The 18,723-nt window shown below is 45.1% G+C and overlaps 1 protein-coding gene across 2 annotated transcripts in view; it reads left to right on the top strand.

Moving 5' to 3' along the window:
• Dsp (desmoplakin) overlaps positions 1–18,723 on the top strand; it is a 45,655-nt gene that overhangs the window by 12,430 nt on the left and 14,502 nt on the right. For both annotated transcript variants that reach the window (XM_051194421.1, XM_051194420.1), the window contains exons 2-14: positions 687–789; positions 2,806–2,954; positions 4,026–4,200; positions 7,925–8,053; positions 8,931–8,981; positions 10,180–10,341; positions 11,478–11,582; positions 12,470–12,565; positions 13,707–13,832; positions 14,307–14,459; positions 16,236–16,390; positions 17,035–17,161; positions 17,954–18,155. In XM_051194421.1, the coding sequence (XP_051050378.1) occupies positions 687–789; positions 2,806–2,954; positions 4,026–4,200; positions 7,925–8,053; positions 8,931–8,981; positions 10,180–10,341; positions 11,478–11,582; positions 12,470–12,565; positions 13,707–13,832; positions 14,307–14,459; positions 16,236–16,390; positions 17,035–17,161; positions 17,954–18,155 (1,733 nt within the window). The remainder of the gene's footprint in view (positions 1–686; positions 790–2,805; positions 2,955–4,025; positions 4,201–7,924; positions 8,054–8,930; positions 8,982–10,179; positions 10,342–11,477; positions 11,583–12,469; positions 12,566–13,706; positions 13,833–14,306; positions 14,460–16,235; positions 16,391–17,034; positions 17,162–17,953; positions 18,156–18,723) is intronic.

Genomic DNA, 18,723 nt, shown 5'->3' with positions numbered 1-18,723 from the left:
GCCCTGCTGACATCTGGCCATAGAAGGACATGTGCCGGGGACTTGCCTGTTGGGAGGGACTCGGAGGGACAGACCAGATGAGATCACTGGCTGCCATTGCTGGTCATGTGTTTTTATAGGTCAGAAAGTTGTTCTGGATTAGATCTTTGACCTGAGGAGAAATTGTCATGAAGGACATTTTTGGGTTCATCTATGAAATTTTGGTGACACACAGCTCTAGTCCCAGATCTTTGGGAGCAGAGACAAAGAACTCTATGAATTCGAGGCCAGCCTGGTCTACATAGTGAGTTCCGGGCCAGCCAGGAATACACTGTGAGACCTTGTCTCAAAAACAAACAAACAAACAAACAAAAAAAAAAACAAACACAAAATTCTATAGATTAGAAAATAGTATGATACCCATTTTAATTTCCATGATTTGGACAATTATACTGTGGTTATATAACTAATTGTCTTCATTACTAGGGAATATATATTGACATGTTTCCATGTGAAAGGGCACTGTCCTTGTCAAATGAGTCAGGCACAGGTGATATACACACACATATTTACGGAGAAACATCAATGTGTGAGTAAGGAGTTTCACAGTACCACGTCTGTGCCATGTTTTGCAACTTTTATGAAAGTTTGATATTATTTTTAACTTGATAAAAGTCATCTCCTGTCTGGTTTCTTTGTCTCCACAGTCAAACTGGCACCATGTCCCGGCACCAGAACCAGAACACGATCCAGGAGCTACTGCAGAACTGTGCAGACTGTCTGATGCGGGCGGAGCTGATTGCACAGCCGGTAAACTCTTCTCCCTTCTCAGAGTCTGGTCCCGGCCCACACTGGTTTCTGAGGAGCTCACGCCCTCGACATCCCTGTTGTTGGGCCTCTCACATGATTAGTATCTAGAGATGGTCTTTTCAGGCCAGACAAGACAGGGATATTACTTCAATCTATTTTCTGTTGCCAGTAACAATGCACAGATTGGGCAATGCACAGAGGTTTGCTTTGGCTTGTGGTCCTGGCCCAGGCTGAGGGCAGCATCTGGCAATGACCTTCTTCCTGGCAGAGTCCCCAGGTGGCAGAAGGCATCACATGGCAACAGAGAAAGAGCACACAACACTCCTAGCCACGTTGGCTTTTATAACAGCCCCACTCTGACGATAACCTATTCATCCACTAATCACATGAACCGATTAGTCACCTCTTAAAGTTCTCACTTTTTAGAAGATTTGTTTTAACTTTTATTTTCTGTGTCTGGGTGTTTTGTCTGCATGTCTGTCTGTGTTCCACATGCCTGGTGCCTGCTGGGGCCAGAAGGGAATGTCAGATCCTCTGGAACTGGAGTTACAGGTGGTTGAGAGTAGCCATGTGGGGACTGGGAATCCAACCTGGATCCTCTGGAAGGGAAAGAAATCTGTTCTCTTAGCCACTGAGTCATCTCTTCAGCCCCAAGTCTTTTTTAAAACAGTGTAGCGCTCACAGTGGTTCTGAATTTTCTAAAAGCTGGCCAGAGAATGGTGGGTGGTAGTCACCTTTTCTGTCTTCTTCATGAGTGATATGTGTTTTCAGCACAGGAATTGAGATTTAGTCTCTCCTGGGTTGACATTCGTGCTTGGATTACATCCAGGACCTGCCACACTGCGAACATTTTAATCTAGAAAAATTGTTTTCTTTTCTTTTGAAGACTATCTTACTGTTCTAATTTCTTAATTTAGATACTGTGTAGACTCTCATAGTGCTCAGTTCAAAGAATGTGCCCATTCATGTGTGATGATGACACATGCATGAAGCTCTGCGTGTAGTTTGTAGTGGCTGTGGGCACGCTCATCCACAGTGCAATGCTGTAGCGTTCAAAGACGAAAATGGGTGCTTGGGAAGCAGTATCGTATAGGCTAACATTTTTGTGTACAGAAGTAAGATTCATTTGGCTGCAGCTGAAGGAGGGCAGCAAGTAGAAAGTGGAGAAGGAATTGCTGAATGACTCCAGCAGCCGAGGCTTTCTGTTTACAAACAACTTTAGTGTGAAGTAGAGACAGACTCACAAGAGGCTACCAAACGGGTCTCATGCACCTGTCACCCCGCCCCTCCTCGGTTGGTGACATCTGATACAACTGTAGTCTGAAATACAGGGAAGGCTCGGTGGTGTGGAAGAGGTCCTGCCGTGTAAGTGGTCCCACCAGCTTAGCTCAGTCAAATTCACAGTAACTAGGAATTGGGTGTAAAATGAAAGATGGGATTTAACGTGTGGGAGGGAGGGGAAGATGAACGCTCTGTAAATTTACCTTCAAAGTCCACTGAAGGGTTGGCAAGTTAGCTCAGTGGGTAAAGGCTCTTGCCATGCACGCCTGGCCACCTTAGCTTGATTCCTGGAGCGCACATAAATATGGAAGGAGAGAACTGATTTCACATATGAATACGCACACACATATACATATATATAATGTTTTGAACTGTTTTTATTATATTTATTTGTGTGTGTATCTTGTGTGAGTGAGTGAGTGTGTGTGAGTGTGGCAGGCACCTTTACCCACTGAGCCACTGCACTGGCCTTTTTTGTTTTTTTTTTTTATAAGACAAAGCTTCCCCTCCTTCCCCCAGTACAGGCCAGTCTCAACCTCCTGAATCCTCCTGCCTCAGCCTCCAAAGGTGTGGGGTTAGGGGTGTGTACCACTGTGCTCAGCTCACTTAGAAATGAGCAGTGTGACTAGGGGCTCTTACCGCCTGTCACATTACAGTAGACAGTTTGCTTTCATGGATGCATGTGAATCTTTTCCTTACAATCTAATATATCTTCATGCAAATTCCTTCTGCTAGGAACTGAAGTATGGAGATGGGATACAGCTGGCCCGGAGCAGAGAGCTGGACGAGTATTTTGCACAGGCCAATGATCAGATGGAAATCACAGACAGCTTGATCCGGGAGATGCGGCAGATGGGCCAGCCCTGTGATGCTTATCAGAAAAGGTACTGGCTGCACAGCATGGCTGGGGACCTCCAGCAGGTGACCCCAGGCCTTTTCCAGAGGATGCACACATGCCCCAAGAACACCTCCCTTAACTGGGACGTTGCAGCGTTACCCACTTCAAATATAAAACTGCAACCTTCATCTTTTGTGAACCCCTGAGATGCTATGAGAATTAAATAAACCTGCAAGAAAATAACCATTCAAAAATGCTAGCTCTTCCTGGAATGGTAGCAGAGGCTTGTGATCCTGGGTACTCAGGAGGCAGAGGCCAGAGGATCAAAAGTTCAAGTCCTGCCTGGACAATTCAGGGAGACCTTATCTCAAAATTATTAATTAAGTAGTTTTTTTTTCCTTTAAAGAAGGACAAAGGATGCAGTAGAGTACTTGAATGGGGTTCGGTCTCCAGTGCTGTAAAAATTTTGTGCTAGTTTGAAAGGCTGAGTGGGGATCATGAGCCTTCCCTCCATTTAGACGGCAGCAGAGGCCTCTGGTGTAGTACCTGTCTTTTCCAGAGGCTGATATCAATGTTTATTTAATCAAATGAGACTCATGGAGTTGGAAGTGACCGCTCCACAGCAGAGATGTGCAGTCTGAATTTTCTCTCATGCTATGGAGGCCCAGTAAGCCAGGCAGTGGTGGCTCACGCCTTTAATCCCAGCACTTGGGAGGCAGAGGCAGTCGGATCTCTGTGAGTTCGAGACCAGCCTGGTTTGCAAGAGCTAGTTCCAGGACAGCCTCCAAAGCACCGAGAAACCCTGACTCGAAAAACCAACCAACCAACCAAACAAACAAACAGATAAATAAATAAAAATCCCTAAGATGAAACTCAAGAGAAATCGAGGTGCTGGCAGGTTAGGCGCAGGCCGGGACACTTTTCATGGTGTTTTGAGTTGTGAGTGACTTCCTAGCATTTATACTTCCATGTAATTTTAGTTGAAGGTCATAGGGTAAAGAAAAAAAAAAATCTTGGAATACAATATCCTTGGCCTGCAGATTGACCCAAAGGAAACCAAGAAAAGGGTTTTCATAGGCTATGTTCTTGTGACAAGATTGTTTTTCTTTCCTTTCAGACTGCTTCAGCTCCAGGAACAAATGCGAGCCCTTTACAAGGCCATCAGCGCCCCTCGAGTCCGAAGGGCCAGCTCCAAGGGAGGTGGAGGATACACCTGTCAGAGCGGCTCTGGGTGGGATGAGTTCACCAAACGCCTCACGGGCGAGTGTCTGGGCTGGATGAGGCAGCAGAGGGTAAGTGGTACCCAGGTAAACCTACGTGTGCTGGTTCTCAGATCCCTGAACCCAGGTAGCTCAGATGAATAGGGTGGCACAGTCAGCCCCAGACCTCCAGTGGCAGCCACCTGCTAAGTCTCGGGGTCATTCTGTCTGAGTTACAACCTACCTCATCTGTATCACACATAGACTGGAAGGAAAGAAAGAACTCTTCTATGGCTCATTTGAAATAGTAACACAAGAGCAAGAAAAATTAAAATTAAAAAATAAGCTATAAAATGTTATCATGTGAGAGGGACACTGGGTGTTCTGGCTTGGGCTTCTTGGTGGTTTTTTGAAGTTCAGTTGTCTGGCTGTGTAAGTCTCACGTCACCTGTGTGGGTGTCAAGTCAAATAATGGCACTAGAAGTGTGTGCTGATCTTTTCCCCGCGACTGGAATTTCTACAGAGTATTTTTCAATTCTAATTACTGTTTTGTTGTTTTGTGTAGTAATTAAGCCCTATAATGAACAGTTGGCCAGAGCAACATGCCATAACCATGTAGATGGGGAACTTTTAATAATAAAAGCCTTCTACTGAGCCATCCATTTTCAAGAGATGGATGTGTTAGAATGAGACATTGTAGAGAAGTAATTATGCAATGCTGTAAGAACTTGATTAATTGTTGGACCAATTTCTAGTGATTCTAGGCTTTCTTAGCTATTTTAACATCCCCCCCCTTCTTTGAGTCTGTGCTGAATTGTGTTACCTAGGCTGGTCTTGAGCATTTGGACTCAAGCCATTCCCCCAGGTCAACCTCCAGAATACATAGGACCACAGGCAAGTGCCCCTTACACCCAACCCAGCCTTTAAAAGGTTTTGGGTGTATTCTTGTGTGGTGATTTCCTTTTGCCACTAATCACTCATTTCTGTTTTCATTCACTTACTCATTCAATTACTATTTCCATTTCTATTTTGTTTTCTTTTCATTTTTATGTGTATGGTGTCTTGTCTGCATATATTATGTGTACCACATGCATGCAGTGCCCTTGGAGGCCAGAAGGGGGCACTGGATCACTCAGAACTGGGGTTACAGAGGGTTGTGAGCCACCATGTGGTTGCTGGGAATCAAACCCATGTCCTCTAAAAGAACAATCAGGGCTCTAGCTCCTGTTTGTTTTTGTTTTTGAGATTGGACCTTTGGTGAGCCTTGAACTTGTGACCCTCCTATCTCATCCTCCAGGATACTGGGATTATAGTGTGTTCTAGCATACCTACCTCCACACCCCCTATTTATTATGAAGATCATAAACTATTATGGAAGGTGGAGTAGATAGTAGAGAAACATGAGCTATTATCTCAGAAATTTAACTGTAAACTTGTTTGCATGTCTTCAGATTCCCTGCAAGTCTTTGAAAACCTCTCTATTTTTTTTGAGACAGGGTCTCATAGAGCCCAGGCTGCCTTGAGCTAGCTCCGGAGCTCAGGATGACTTTGAGCTGCCCAGTCCCTGCTCTCCATTTCTGAACAAATTATTTCTTGAGCATCCGTCTACATTGGCACAATGGTAGAAACTGAGGGCTCAAAAATTATGGTCCATTGTTATGAAGATGAATATTATTGAGGGCAATAGGATATACCTCAAATGCCAAATAATTGCCTTGTACGAGCCATAATAAAATCTCGCTTAGGAGTAGGGAGAGAACGACATTCCAGTCCTGAGGAAGACTTGAGTTAATGGTACTTGAACTGTACCTTCAAAGATCCCTGATGGGAGGCAAGACAAACTTTGAACCAAAGTAATTACGAGACGTCATATCCCCTGATGTCTTCTAAGACAACGTGACAGTTACATTAAGTGACAGCCCAGAGTTAGTCATTTTCGGCATTGCTGTGGGTGTAGCCTTGTAAGAACGCTTTGTAGAGCTGGGTGTGGTGGTTCATGCCTATAATCTCAGCCTGGGCTACATAGGGAAACTGTCTCTAACACCAACAAATGGACAAACAACAGCCACAAAAACAAAAAAAAAAAAAAAAAAAAACACAACAAAATGTTTGGTAGAAAAACCTGTACATCTTTAAACTTCAGGAATTGGTTTTCTCACACAAACGTATTGTTCCATCATCCCCTAACACCCATCCATGAGCCATGCTTTTGATATGGCCAGATGGCTCTTAGGTTCTCAAGCAAACTAACAGCTGTTTGAGTCCTGCCCTGCCTAGGTTTGCAGTGATTCTGTGTGGCCTTTTCCTTCTTTTCCCACCCCCCCCCCCCACACACACACATAGTTTGCATTCTTCGCTCACTCCCAGGAGACCCAGCTGAGGCCTGGACTGATAAGGGAGTTCTTTCCCCAGCAGTGTGTCAGGAGGCAGACGCAAATCTCCCAAACCTCCCTGCCAGGTTTCTGCTTTGTTTCCCTCACCTATGCGGCTGCTGATGGGCGAGCCAGATACTATACACCTGGCAGGTAATGAGCTGTGTGAGCTGGCCCTCGGTCATCCCTAGCCTCCCAGCGGAGCACCTGCTGTTGATGTAAAGCACCGGCAATTGCAGGAGACAAGGGCAAAGTCCTTGGTAACCTTCAACTCTCTGACTCTGAAAGGGCTCCTCTCTGAAGCCTTGCCAAGAGCGCTAGAACACGGGTGTGGCTTAGGACAATTGTGTTCTGTTCTTGCTGCCATCCCAGCTCGGGATGTTTGCCCTTGGCATGTCCGAGAGATGACACAGGTGATTTAGACATTTACATGTGCTCACGCAAAAGGAGGGAGAGACGCTGGACTGAACTTCTCTTTGAAATGGACCAAAGAGAGCTTTTACAGTATGAATATGAATTATAAAGTGCTGTGTTTCTGAACCAGCGTTTAACTATGTAACATTCATCAACATAGCTTAGGGCTGGATATGTAGCCTAATGGTAGGTCACTTGCCAGGCTTTTGTGAGACTGTAGGTTCAATCCCCCGTATAGGAAGAGCAAACACAAGATGATTTCAAGGAATAAACAGTGACAACTTTAGATAGCAATTTAGTTTGAGAGGCAGTGCGTGATGTATCATTAATGATTTCTGTCATGCGTTAAAAAATGATTGAAGAAATGTCTGTTAGTGCTTATAATGTATCATGCATACTAATAACTAGTCATACAAATTTATATTCTTCTTTTCAACTAAAAAAAAGTCATAAAAAATATCATTATCATTGTGTGTGAGCAGGACCTGGATGCCAAAGTATAGGGGTCAGGGAACAATTTTTGGGCATCAGTTCTCTCCTTCCACTGTGGGTTCTGGGAATCGATCCAGCAGCAATCCCTTTTATCTGCTGAGCCATTTTGTCAGCCCCATCCCACGAGTACATTCTATATGTAGATTCTTTCTTCAGGAGAACAATCTAGATTGCAAGGAACCTGTTACTGAATTTCTTCCTCAGTTCATCTTGGGCTGGAGCCAAACTCCATGTTTTCTGGTGATTCTCATTAGCCATTTGGTAATCTGGAAACATTAACAATTGTTTTGGCTTCAGATCATACTTCAAATAGCTTTTTTCTTTCTTCCTTCCCTTTTTATTGAGATGGAGCCTTGCTGTGTACTTAGGGTAGTTTTGAACTCCTGTATTCAAGCAGTCCTCCTGCCTTAGCTTCCTGGGTGGTTTATGTTTTGAGTTTTATGTGAAGCAGAGCTGTGTATGATCTCTTGATCCCTGATGCTATAGAGTCTGTTGCAGAGGAGGAATAATAAAGGGTTGCCCATCTCCCCTTTCTGCAGGCGGAGATGGACCTGATGGCCTGGGGTGTGGACTCGGGGGCAGTGGAACAGCACATCAACAGCCACAGGAGCATCCACAATGCCATCGGAGACTACCGCTGGCAGCTGGACAAAATCAAAGCAGATCTGGTACTTCTCACATTCATCATGGAGTCTGTCGAAGGCTGTACCACTTAGGCAAATTTGTCTGAAACACACAACTATTATTTTCTTTCCAAGGGACTAGAAATTAAACAAAACAAAACACTCCATTGTGTAAAAGAGAAGTGGGAAAAGATTTATGGGTCCTGGAGAAGGAGTTGAACCAAATGCTGAGCTTGCACAGGATAACATGAGTTTATGATTTATGAATAGGTATCTGGGGAGGGGGTAGGTGGGCCATTACTGCAAAGCATCACCTGTCAGAAGACAATGACATGATTGTGTTGCTTATATTGCTGATGAGTTGGTGAGTTCTATTCTGGGTGGGAATGAGGTCGTATTTGCCCTGCAGGAAATTGTATCTCATGTAGAAACCTCGCCTGTGCTGGAAAAAAGTCAGGCTTTTTGAGTGAGAGTGACAGCATAAGACAGTAGTCTGGGCTCAGTGCTTGGCCGTGTCCCCGTGTTCCCCACCGACCCCTGTGTGTGTACATTGAATCACTTGATGTAATACTTAGACCCGAGTTTTCACTTTCTCTTTGCCCTGTCTTTTTATAATTTAAACCTTACTCTTGTCCATTTGAGTATCTGTCCAGCTTTCTCCTTCATGTCACTAAGATCTGGAAGATCCAAAATCATATTTCCTATAGCAAGCCCTGAAGGAACAGAGTATTTACTTTGTGGAGAAGGCATGAACGTCCAGAAAGGGGGAAAGGTCACTGTGGGTAAAAGACCTCATAGAGCAATTGCACATCTTTTTCCTGGGGGAGCCGAGGCCAGCATCTTACAAGGAGGTGTAGAGGGGCTACATTTTCTGTAGATTTCCATGGGTAGGATTAAGTACCTACATCTTCTTACTTCCCAGCGCGAGAAGTCCGCAATCTACCAGTTGGAGGAGGAGTATGAAAACCTGCTGGTAAGCTCATTTAGCCTGTGTTGTCAGTCCAGTTCAGATCATACACTTGGCTTATGTTCACCGAAGAGCTGGGACACACTGGCTCCTGTGTTCACAGATGCTAATTTTGTGTTGCTGCTGATTCTCTTTTAGAGTTGATGTTTCAAAGGTTTTGTTTTGGTTTGGTTTCTGAAGACAGTGCCTATAGGACTATTCTGTCTTCTATTTTCAGGTTACATTTTACATAAATGACTCCTGTTAGATGCATGCAGGTGATAAAGGATTGCAGCCTTCTTGAACAAATGTAAACAGAGACAAAATATGTTTTCCTCACATATTTTTACCAGCCTGTCATCATCTCATGACAGACTGCGTCAGTTGCTTGATTCCTAAGCAGAGATTTCCACTCTTCTAGCTATTTGTGTCATCTGATTTTTCACCTTATATATTGCCTTGCTGGTTACAATGCTTTTACAACAGTGTAACTGCTGGTAACACACTACCTTTCCTGATGGGCATAAAACTGGACGGTACCTTAAATTTATGTGGGCAAAGTCTGATTTACCCACGAGAGAAAACTTGGTTTATCTATGAATCTAGTTCCCCCTTAATTATCTAAAATTATTAAATCCAAACATCATTATTTTTAAATTTTTTTGTTTATTATAATTGGTGTGTGCACGCACACACGCATGTGTGTGTGTGGGTTTATGTACCTATGCATGTGTGTATGGGTGTGTATATACGTATGCTATAATGTATATGGAGGTCACAGGACAACTTTGTAGAGTTGAGTGGGTCCTGGGGATTGAACTCAGGTCATCAGGCTTGTCCAGAGAATGCTTTATGCACTGAGCCATCTGGCTGGTCTCATACATATTGTCTGAATCAAGACTCTTCAGAGACTGGAAACGTAGCTCAAAAGCAGAGTGCTTATCTAGCACGAGGGTGACCCCGAGTGTCTTCAGAACCAGGGGAAAAAAAGACGAGACAGACTCTTTGGAATTAGGATGTTTGAATCTGAGATTGCCCCAGCTTCACAAGCATCTCAAATTCAGACAGGGCTGCTCTCCTATGCCAGGTGAATGCAGCAGGTTCAGAGGTTTTACCTGGTCTCAGATGGTCTGGGTAGAAAGAGACACAGGGTTGCTGATACAATCTGTGAAAACGTAGTTCACTTGCGCTGTTGTCCTAACGCTGCTCTGGGACCTATCTGCAGAAAGCATCCTTCGAGAGGATGGATCACCTGCGCCAGCTGCAGAACATCATCCAGGCCACCTCTCGCGAGATCATGTGGATCAACGACTGCGAGGAGGAGGAGCTGCTGTACGACTGGAGCGACAAGAACACGAACATCGCTCAGAAGCAGGAGGCCTTCTCTGTAAGAGCACCCCCCCCCCCACCTTGCCTTTAGCCTGCTGCTGGGGGAGGAGTGAGAGGTCTTTCAAATAACTTTATCAGTAATTTAACCTTGGGAACACTGTCCAGTGACAGAAGATTCATTTTATTTATGTTGTTTGCCTGCATGTGTTCCATGTGCATGCAATGCACATAAGTGCCAGCAGAGGGCACCATATCCCCAGCAACTGGAGTTACAGGAGCTTGCTAGTTGCTGCGTGGGTGCTGGGACTTGAACCCAACTCCCCCGGAAGAGTAGTCAGTGTTCTTATGTTCTTAATCACTGAACATCTCTCTAGCCTCTCCCCCGCTTATTTTTAAAGGTAAGGTTTTCCTCCCAAAGTCAGGAATGCCACTATGTTGTGGAACTCGATCATCTTGCCTTATCCTACTAAGTAGATGGGAAGATGGGGATGTGCCAATCCTGGCTGAACAACCCCCAAGTTCACTGTTTAATATCCCCGAAGACAGTGAGTCATAGGTGGTGTGAAAATTAGTCCATCCAGAAACCCTGGATGGCACTATAGAGCAGTGGGTCAAAACCTGGAGTTAGGAATCAGAATGTGTTGAGCACCTGTAATTTGAAAATCTGAAATCCAGAATGCTCTCTCCGAAACTTTGAGTGCCACCATGACACCATAAGTAGACTATTCCACACCTGACTTCAGATGACATGTGACGTTCTAGATCCAGGGGTCCCCAAAATATTGTATAAGGTTACCTTCAGGCTATGTGGGTAGGAAACGTAAATGAATTTTGTCTTTAGAGTTGGGTCCTATCTCCAAAATGTCTCTATGTATATGTAACTGTTCTACAATAGCAGATCCCAAATCTGAAGCGCTCATGGTCCCAAGCATCTGGAGTTAGGGTTGTTCAATACGAATCAGTGGCAATGCTGTTCATTACCTGAGTGATCTTAGGTCATGGCACACGTCTTGCCTCGGCTCCTTTACAACCTTGGTTTTCAGCATCGAAAATGCTGAGGACACTGTAATATGAGCCCTTAGCATTTGTCATTCCCAAAATGCAATCATGTATGTGGCCACCTCCAAATAGTGTAATGTAACAGAACCCTAACTGGCTCTCTGTAAAGGATTGATTTAGCTTTTTCTTTCCCAGATCCGCATGAGTCAACTGGAAGTCAAGGAAAAGGAACTGAATAAGCTTAAACAAGAAAGTGACCAGCTTGTTCTCAATCAGCATCCAGCATCAGACAAAATTGAGGTGGTTTCATGGGGTTGACACTTTCACTGGGGAAAAGACATCTTTGTGGGCTGGCCGGTGGTGGCACACACCTTTAATCCCAGCACTGGGGAGGCAGAGGCAGGCGGATCTCTGTGAGTTCGAGGCCAGCTTGGGATACAGAACTAGTTCCAGGACAGACTCTAAAGCCACAGAGAAACCCTGTCTTGAAAAATCAACTTTATCTTCAGTTTTGACATCAGCACCCTAGGCTAGGGATTGGCACATTTTCCCCCTTGGAAAATTGTGACAGATGATCTCTGTCACAATTACTAAACTCTGTTCTTGTATCACAAAAGCAGCTATGAACACTGCAAATGAATTACTGTGGCCATGTTCCAATAAAACTTTATTTATAAATAAAAGCAGCGGGCCAGATGTAGCCCTGGGGCAGTGTTTGCTGACTTTCGCTGGAGACTGCTATCTGTGGGCTAGACTTAAGGCTGATGTAGGTGGTAGCTGCTATGGCCACAGTATTTGTTAAACTGAAATGTCCATGTTATCTCCCTTGAGTCTCTGAAGCCTTCTACTCAAATGCATCCTACCTCCCCATGATCTAATGGTGTGCAAGAGGGAATCCCACTCTAGCACTGTTCCCAGTGTCTGTTCTGATTCAATAGTTGCTGCTCAATTTGGGCAAGACCTATTTTGACTGGTAACCCTTTGATGATACCCTGTTTGTAAGAACTCATTTCACCAAGAAATCAGGTGCGATGGTCTGTCTCTAGGCATTGGACAAAAGTCTGCTTGTCTTGGGGTGAAATGAAGAGGCATCTGTTTCACCTGGCACAGATCTGTGCAGGAGGCACCCCTCTGTGCCTCTGAGTGGCACAGGAGACAGCTGATGCCTTGATGCTTTCTTGTTTCAGGCCTATATGGACACGCTTCAGACACAGTGGAGTTGGATTCTGCAAATCACTAAGTGCATTGATGTCCATCTCAAAGAAAATGCTGCCTACTTTCAGGTTTTTAGATAAATCTTTTTTTTTTTTAAATCTACATTCCTGTGTGTGTGTGTGTATGTGTGTGTGTGTGTGTGTGGTGGTGGTGGTCATTGTCCCATGTCACAATGGGCATGTGGAGGTCAGAGGACAACCTGCTTGAGTTGGCTCTTTTCTTCCACCATGTGTGTCCTAGACAAAGGGCTCAGCTCATCGGACCTGGTGACAGGCATCTTTACCCACTGAGCCGTCCCACTGGCCCTGGCTGATATTTTAGAGTGGCCATGGGACTATGAGAAGAAATGTTGGTGACAATGATGAAGTCTGGTTCCAGCCCTTCTACCATGTAGCTGTGTGACTTTAGAACATGTCACACAACTCCTGCCTTCCATTTCTCATGTACCGAATAGGGAGATAAGACCCATGGTGATCTCCAGGGAACGTTTCCTAGTCTAAAATAACATGGTACATGCATGCATTGTATGGATGAGGCGTTAATAAGCACATATGCTACGGAAATAAAGGGGTCATACGCATTGCAATGCTATCCCTACCTTATCCTTTGAGCATGTATTTGAAGCAAGAAGTATTCCTCCTAACTGTCCAGGGTGTAGAGGAACACAGATCTGTATGTGGTCAGCAGTCACTCAGCCCTGCTACCAAGTCTGTGAATGCTCTATTCGAATCTTTTCCTTTAGCCACTTAGATGAGGCTTGCAGGGGGATGGTAGCTCTTGAAGCAGAACTACTAAATGATTGTGTTGGTGAGCTGGCCCCTAATTTTAGCAAAACGCCCAGGTTAATTAACTTATGCAGATGAAAAAGTATATTTGGCCAACAGTTTTAGATGGTCCAGTCTGGAGTCCATGTGCCCTATTCTAGCCGGTGAAGAGATAGCTCATCATAGCAGGGAATGCAGGAGAGAAAAAACTTCCAGAGAGTAAGGGGAGAAAGATGAGGAGGCTGGGGTCCTATGAGTCTCTCCTAAAGCACACCCCAATGATCCCAAGCCCACCCTTGATGCTCTTCCTTCTAAAGATTTCACCCCATTAAGTGCCACTCTGGGAGCCTAGCCTTTAGCACAAAAGCCTTTGCAAGACAGTCAAGATCTGAACCCTGACATTGAATGCCTTTTCCCTGACTGGAGATGCTGTCATCCCTAACAGTTTTTTGAAGAAGCCCAGTCAACTGAAGCCTACCTGAAGGGCCTGCAGGACTCCATCAGGAAGAAATACCCCTGTGACAAGAACATGCCGCTTCAGCACCTACTGGAGCAGATCAAAGAGCTGGAGGTACCGCGCCACACCCAGCCCCCCGCCCAGCAGCCACACCCAGGAGATTTGATGCATTGCAGACCCAGGGCAGGCTGTAATGGAGTACAGTGCACACCCAGAGCCTGTACCTCAATTTCTTCATCTTTCCATGACATCTGTGTGTCCAGTTGTGGTAGGGAAGGGCCTTTGCTTCAGTATCTCAGTAATTTACCAAATGGAGAGAATGCCATGACTTAACTTGACCAGTCCCTTGGGAAAACACACTTCTTATTTTATCTCCATGGCCCTTTCACAGAGATGGTCTCTCCCGCCCAGGTAATTCAACAGGCTTACCATGGAAGGTTACCTTCCCTCCAGATGAATTTGTGGCTTATTATTACTAATGGAACTATAGCTATATTTCACTTGAATGTTGTGGCAGCTTCCCCCCAAGAGGCCTGTAAAAGCTCACAGGGTTCCTGTGTTTAAGGCAGATTGTCTTTGCAATTGCAGAAAGAACGGGAGAAAATCCTTGAGTACAAGCGTCAGGTGCAGAACTTGGTAAACAAGTCTAAGAAGATTGTGCAGCTGAAGCCTCGGAACCCAGACTACAGGAGCAACAAGCCCATTATTCTCAGGGCTCTGTGCGACTACAAACAGGACCAGGTGTGCACTCCTTGTTCCTAAGCATAGCAAAGCCTCCCTTTTCTAAATAAAGCAGTCTCCTGCTGAAAAAGTGCAGTGACTCTGGGCTGAATCACTGGGGACTGTCAGGAATTGGGACAGTAGTAGCTGCTTGCTTTGGATGCCAGGGAAGGGAGGCAAAGCTTTACACTATGCTGCTATGTGGAGCCTGTACTGTACCTCTGAGCTCCACCCCTCACCTAGACAACGACTATCTCGAAGGTTTAAAATTTTTCTAAGGTTGACTGCTTCCTTCTTGTGGAACCTACAGCCCCCAGGTTTGTGATCACTCCCGCCTTTAAGTTTTGGACAAGACAACTGGAAACAGGAAAGGGTCCTACCATAGCTTTTGCAGATGTCTCAGTTCTGGTTCAGACCAGTCCTGTAGGCTCTGTGAGAAGTACAGGTTTATAGAGAAATGGGTTAGTTTCTGTTCTTATCTACATGGCTTCCACAGTTCTGCTCCCTTACAGTAAAACTTGGAAGGATCGAAGAAACTAAATGTAATTGCCTGGTTAGACAAGCTGTGGAATGTTCTAAGACCTTGTGTGGTGGGAAAGAAGCAAGCTGGACCGAGCATGGTAGCACACACCTGTAATCCCAGCATTTGGGAAGCTAGAACAATTCCCTCAGATTGGAAGCCAGCTCAGGGTACAGAGTGAGACCTTGTTTCAAGCAACAACCAAAGAAAAAGAAAAAAAAAAAAAATAAATAAAAGTCAATCAGATTGAAATATGAGGCGAAAAAATAAAATGTCTTATGTTTTACCAGTTCAGATTGTGGCTTTGATATGTAGGTTGGTGTTTTTTGTTTTTGACTTCTGTGGTGCTAGGGAGCAGGGCCAAGCTAGCACTTTGTCACTGAACTGCACCTCTAGGCCTTAAGATCTATAGGGTCAGGTGTGGTGGCGGATGCCATTAATCTGAGCATTCGGGAGGCAGAAACAGGAGCATCTCTGTGAGTTCAGGGTCTACATGATGAGTTTCAGGCCAGCCCAGGCTGCATAGTGAGATCCTGCCTTTAAAAAAAGGACTGTAATTAATTAATTAATTGAATTATTTTTTCTCTTCCTTTTTCCCTCCCTCCCTCCCTCCCTCCCTCCCTCCCTCCCTCCCTCCCTCCTTCTTTCTTGTTTTTGGTATTGGCCATTTAACCTAGGACCTCACACACATCAGGCAGTCATATATGTACAGACCTTTTTGTGCTTACTATTATGAGACGTGATCTTGCTAAATGAACCGGGCTATCCTTAATCTTACTCCTATCTCAGGCAGTCTGTGAATTTGTAATCCTCCTGCCTCTGCCTTATGAGTAGGTGGGACTACAGGCCTGAGGCACCAGGCAGAACTTCATTTAGAAGGTTGCTCTTTTTTTTTTTTTTTTTTTAAACAGACTAAAGCCTTGATGTTTTTATTTTTAAAATTTAAGAGCAAATGAGTGAGACAAGTGACCCGGGTCCTCCCATATTAACATCTAATATATAAAGCATGAACTCAAAACCAGAAGAAGATATGGGGATTTGCCTTGTGGAAGAGGTTTTCTCACATTCCCGGGCCATCTTTGAAGAGTTTCTTTCTCTGGCTCACTTAGGACGTAGCTAACAGTTTAGATACAGTTAGCTTTGGCTCACGTGTGTTATTGACACATCGTCAGTGCCTGGGCGCGCCGTGACTGTCTTCATTTGATGGGGGAAAGCGAGCGGGAGCGCATCACCTGTTTGTGTGACTTCATTTCCATCCTTGTTGCTTTGCCTGGCAGAAAATCGTACACAAGGGGGACGAGTGCATCCTGAAAGACAACAATGAGCGCAGCAAGTGGTACGTGACAGGCCCCGGAGGCGTCGACATGCTCGTTCCTTCCGTGGGCCTGATCATCCCTCCTCCGAACCCACTGGCCGTCGACCTTTCTTGCAAGTAAGTTCTGAAGTTCCTAGCAGCTGTGACACTGATCCGTGGGGACAGGAGTGCTTGTGTCTGAACAAGAGGCTTAAAGCAGTGTTTGCTTACTGTCATCGCCCCACCCCCCCAAAGGAACTTAATGAGGTCGCCGTTACTCTGTCTTGCAAATTATGTTGAAGATTTTATTATGGATAGAAGAGACTATCTGACCATAGCGGAGAGCTAGAGGCAAGGATGAGTGATACTTGCCACACCCTTTGAAGCCGCCGTTTTGATGGCCTTCTCTTTCCTAGCAGCTAAGTTATTTCAAATGTAGTCAGTCATGCCCCTCATGCAGAGAGTAGGGTATGCCGTCCTTCCCTCTCCTGTCCTGGGTTCTGGAGTGGTCAACATTTGAGCCACTTGCCATCAAAACACTGCCAGCAGTCAATATAAAAACAATTAGGTAGCCTGTGTCAACCAGAAAGACTTAAGTGGTGTGCACAACTATAGAGAATTTACTTATGGGAAGTAGGTTAGTCTGAATCTATTGAAATATTGATAGTTTAAAGTTACACAATCTTTTCATAGGGTTTCGTCTAGATTTCTGGGCAGCTGTGCATACCTGCCTGTCCAGGTTTTCTGTTTGGGCTGGAGTGTTCTCCTTTTCCTCCTTCCAGGATTGAGCAGTACTACGAAGCCATCTTGGCTCTGTGGAACCAGCTCTACATCAACATGAAGAGCTTGGTGTCTTGGCATTACTGCATGATTGACATCGAGAAGATCAGGGCCATGACTATTGCCAAGGTATGGTCCTCGGTGCTGCCTAGGGGTCGCTCACTGCTTGACCTCACTGCTTGACACATGAGGGTTTTGTGTCTTACCACAGGAGGTCTCCTAGCCTTCCATAGAACTGCTCTGTCCACTACTGTACAGAATGGGGTGGGGCTCAGGGCTTGCTTAGCATGCCGGAAACCTTGGGTGCTTCTGCTACTACAAACAAGGAGGAATTAGCCCGTGGCTGGTTGTGAGATGAACAGAAACAGTCACTGCAGTGATCTGAAAAGCCAGAAATACCTATGAAAAAAAAGACAGGGTGGGCACCCAGCTCCTTCAGATAATGGGAATGAGGTCAGACATATCCACAGAAGCATGGCAGAAGGGGAAGGCAGGAGGATTCTTGGAAGATCTCTGAAAGCATCCCTCTAAGCCAGAGGTCCTTAAGGTATGGTTGGCAGAGCCTTGGGTGGAGGAGTCCTTTAATGGAGTGATGAGTGAGAAGGGAACAGGCTAGGAAACTTTAGGGCCCTTGAGCCCCTTTGTCTTCGTGGAATGGGTGTGCGTCATTGTATTTTGTTTACATTTGAATTTCTGTACAATGTTTTGTTTGAAGAAAAATATCCTGTGAAGGAAAAAGCCACTGGCAAGCTACTGCTGGGCCCCTTAGCAATACGGATGAAGCCCCAAGACCTTTTTATTTTAAAATCTTAGTTGGCCTCTGATGAGGCTTGCCCTGCCCCCTCTGTCGTGCATTCTTCTTGCATGGGAGAATACGGACATTCATGTCTTTTCAACTCACCATGCCTGATTCACCTCTAGCTGAAAACCATGAGACAGGAGGATTACATGAAGACCATTGAAGACCTTGAGCTCCATTACCAAGATTTCATCAAAAACAGCCAAGGCTCGGAGATGTTTGGAGACGATGACAAGCGGAGGATGCAGTCTCAGTTCACTGATGCCCAGAAACATTACCAGACCCTGGTCATTCAGCTGCCGGGCCACCCCCAGCACCAGACAGGTCAGCCTGGACCATCTTTTCTCTTTTTATCAGTCACATCTGTGGTTTTTTGTGAAGATGTTCCTTTGAAAGATACTTAGGATGCTCTGTGTTGATATAACAAAATACCTGAAACTGGATAATTTGTGAAGAAAAGAAGTTTGTTTAGTTCATTACTCTGATGGCTGGGAAACGGTATGGAGCCTGGCAAGTGATCCATGGCTCTGTCATAAGTCAACAAAGTAGAAAGGGGATGGTAACGTGCAGAAAGGACTGAATGCCTGGAGTAAATTCAGAATAAATGACTGTTGAGGACTGGTCAATGCCAGAGCTTATCCAACCCCTAGGGGATGGGCATTCATCCTTGCTGAGGTGGTACCCTCATTATCTAATCATCCTAACCACCCCACTCCATCTTTCATTGGGGACCAGTCTTCCAGCACATGAATACTTGGGGGACAATAAGCCTTATCTGCTACACAGCAGATGTATAAACTGCTTTGTATGGCAGAGTTCTAGAACGAAGTCTCGGGGAGCAGGCAGAGTTTTATACAGTTGAGGTGCCTAGCACCTTGCCAGCTGGGCAGTC

The sequence above is a fragment of the Phodopus roborovskii genome, unplaced genomic scaffold (assembly GCF_943737965.1).
Source record: "Phodopus roborovskii unplaced genomic scaffold, PHOROB, whole genome shotgun sequence".
Taxonomy (NCBI): domain Eukaryota; kingdom Metazoa; phylum Chordata; class Mammalia; order Rodentia; family Cricetidae; genus Phodopus; species Phodopus roborovskii.
Note: the sequence above shows the minus strand (reverse complement) of the source record. Positions and strands in the feature narration are given on the sequence as shown.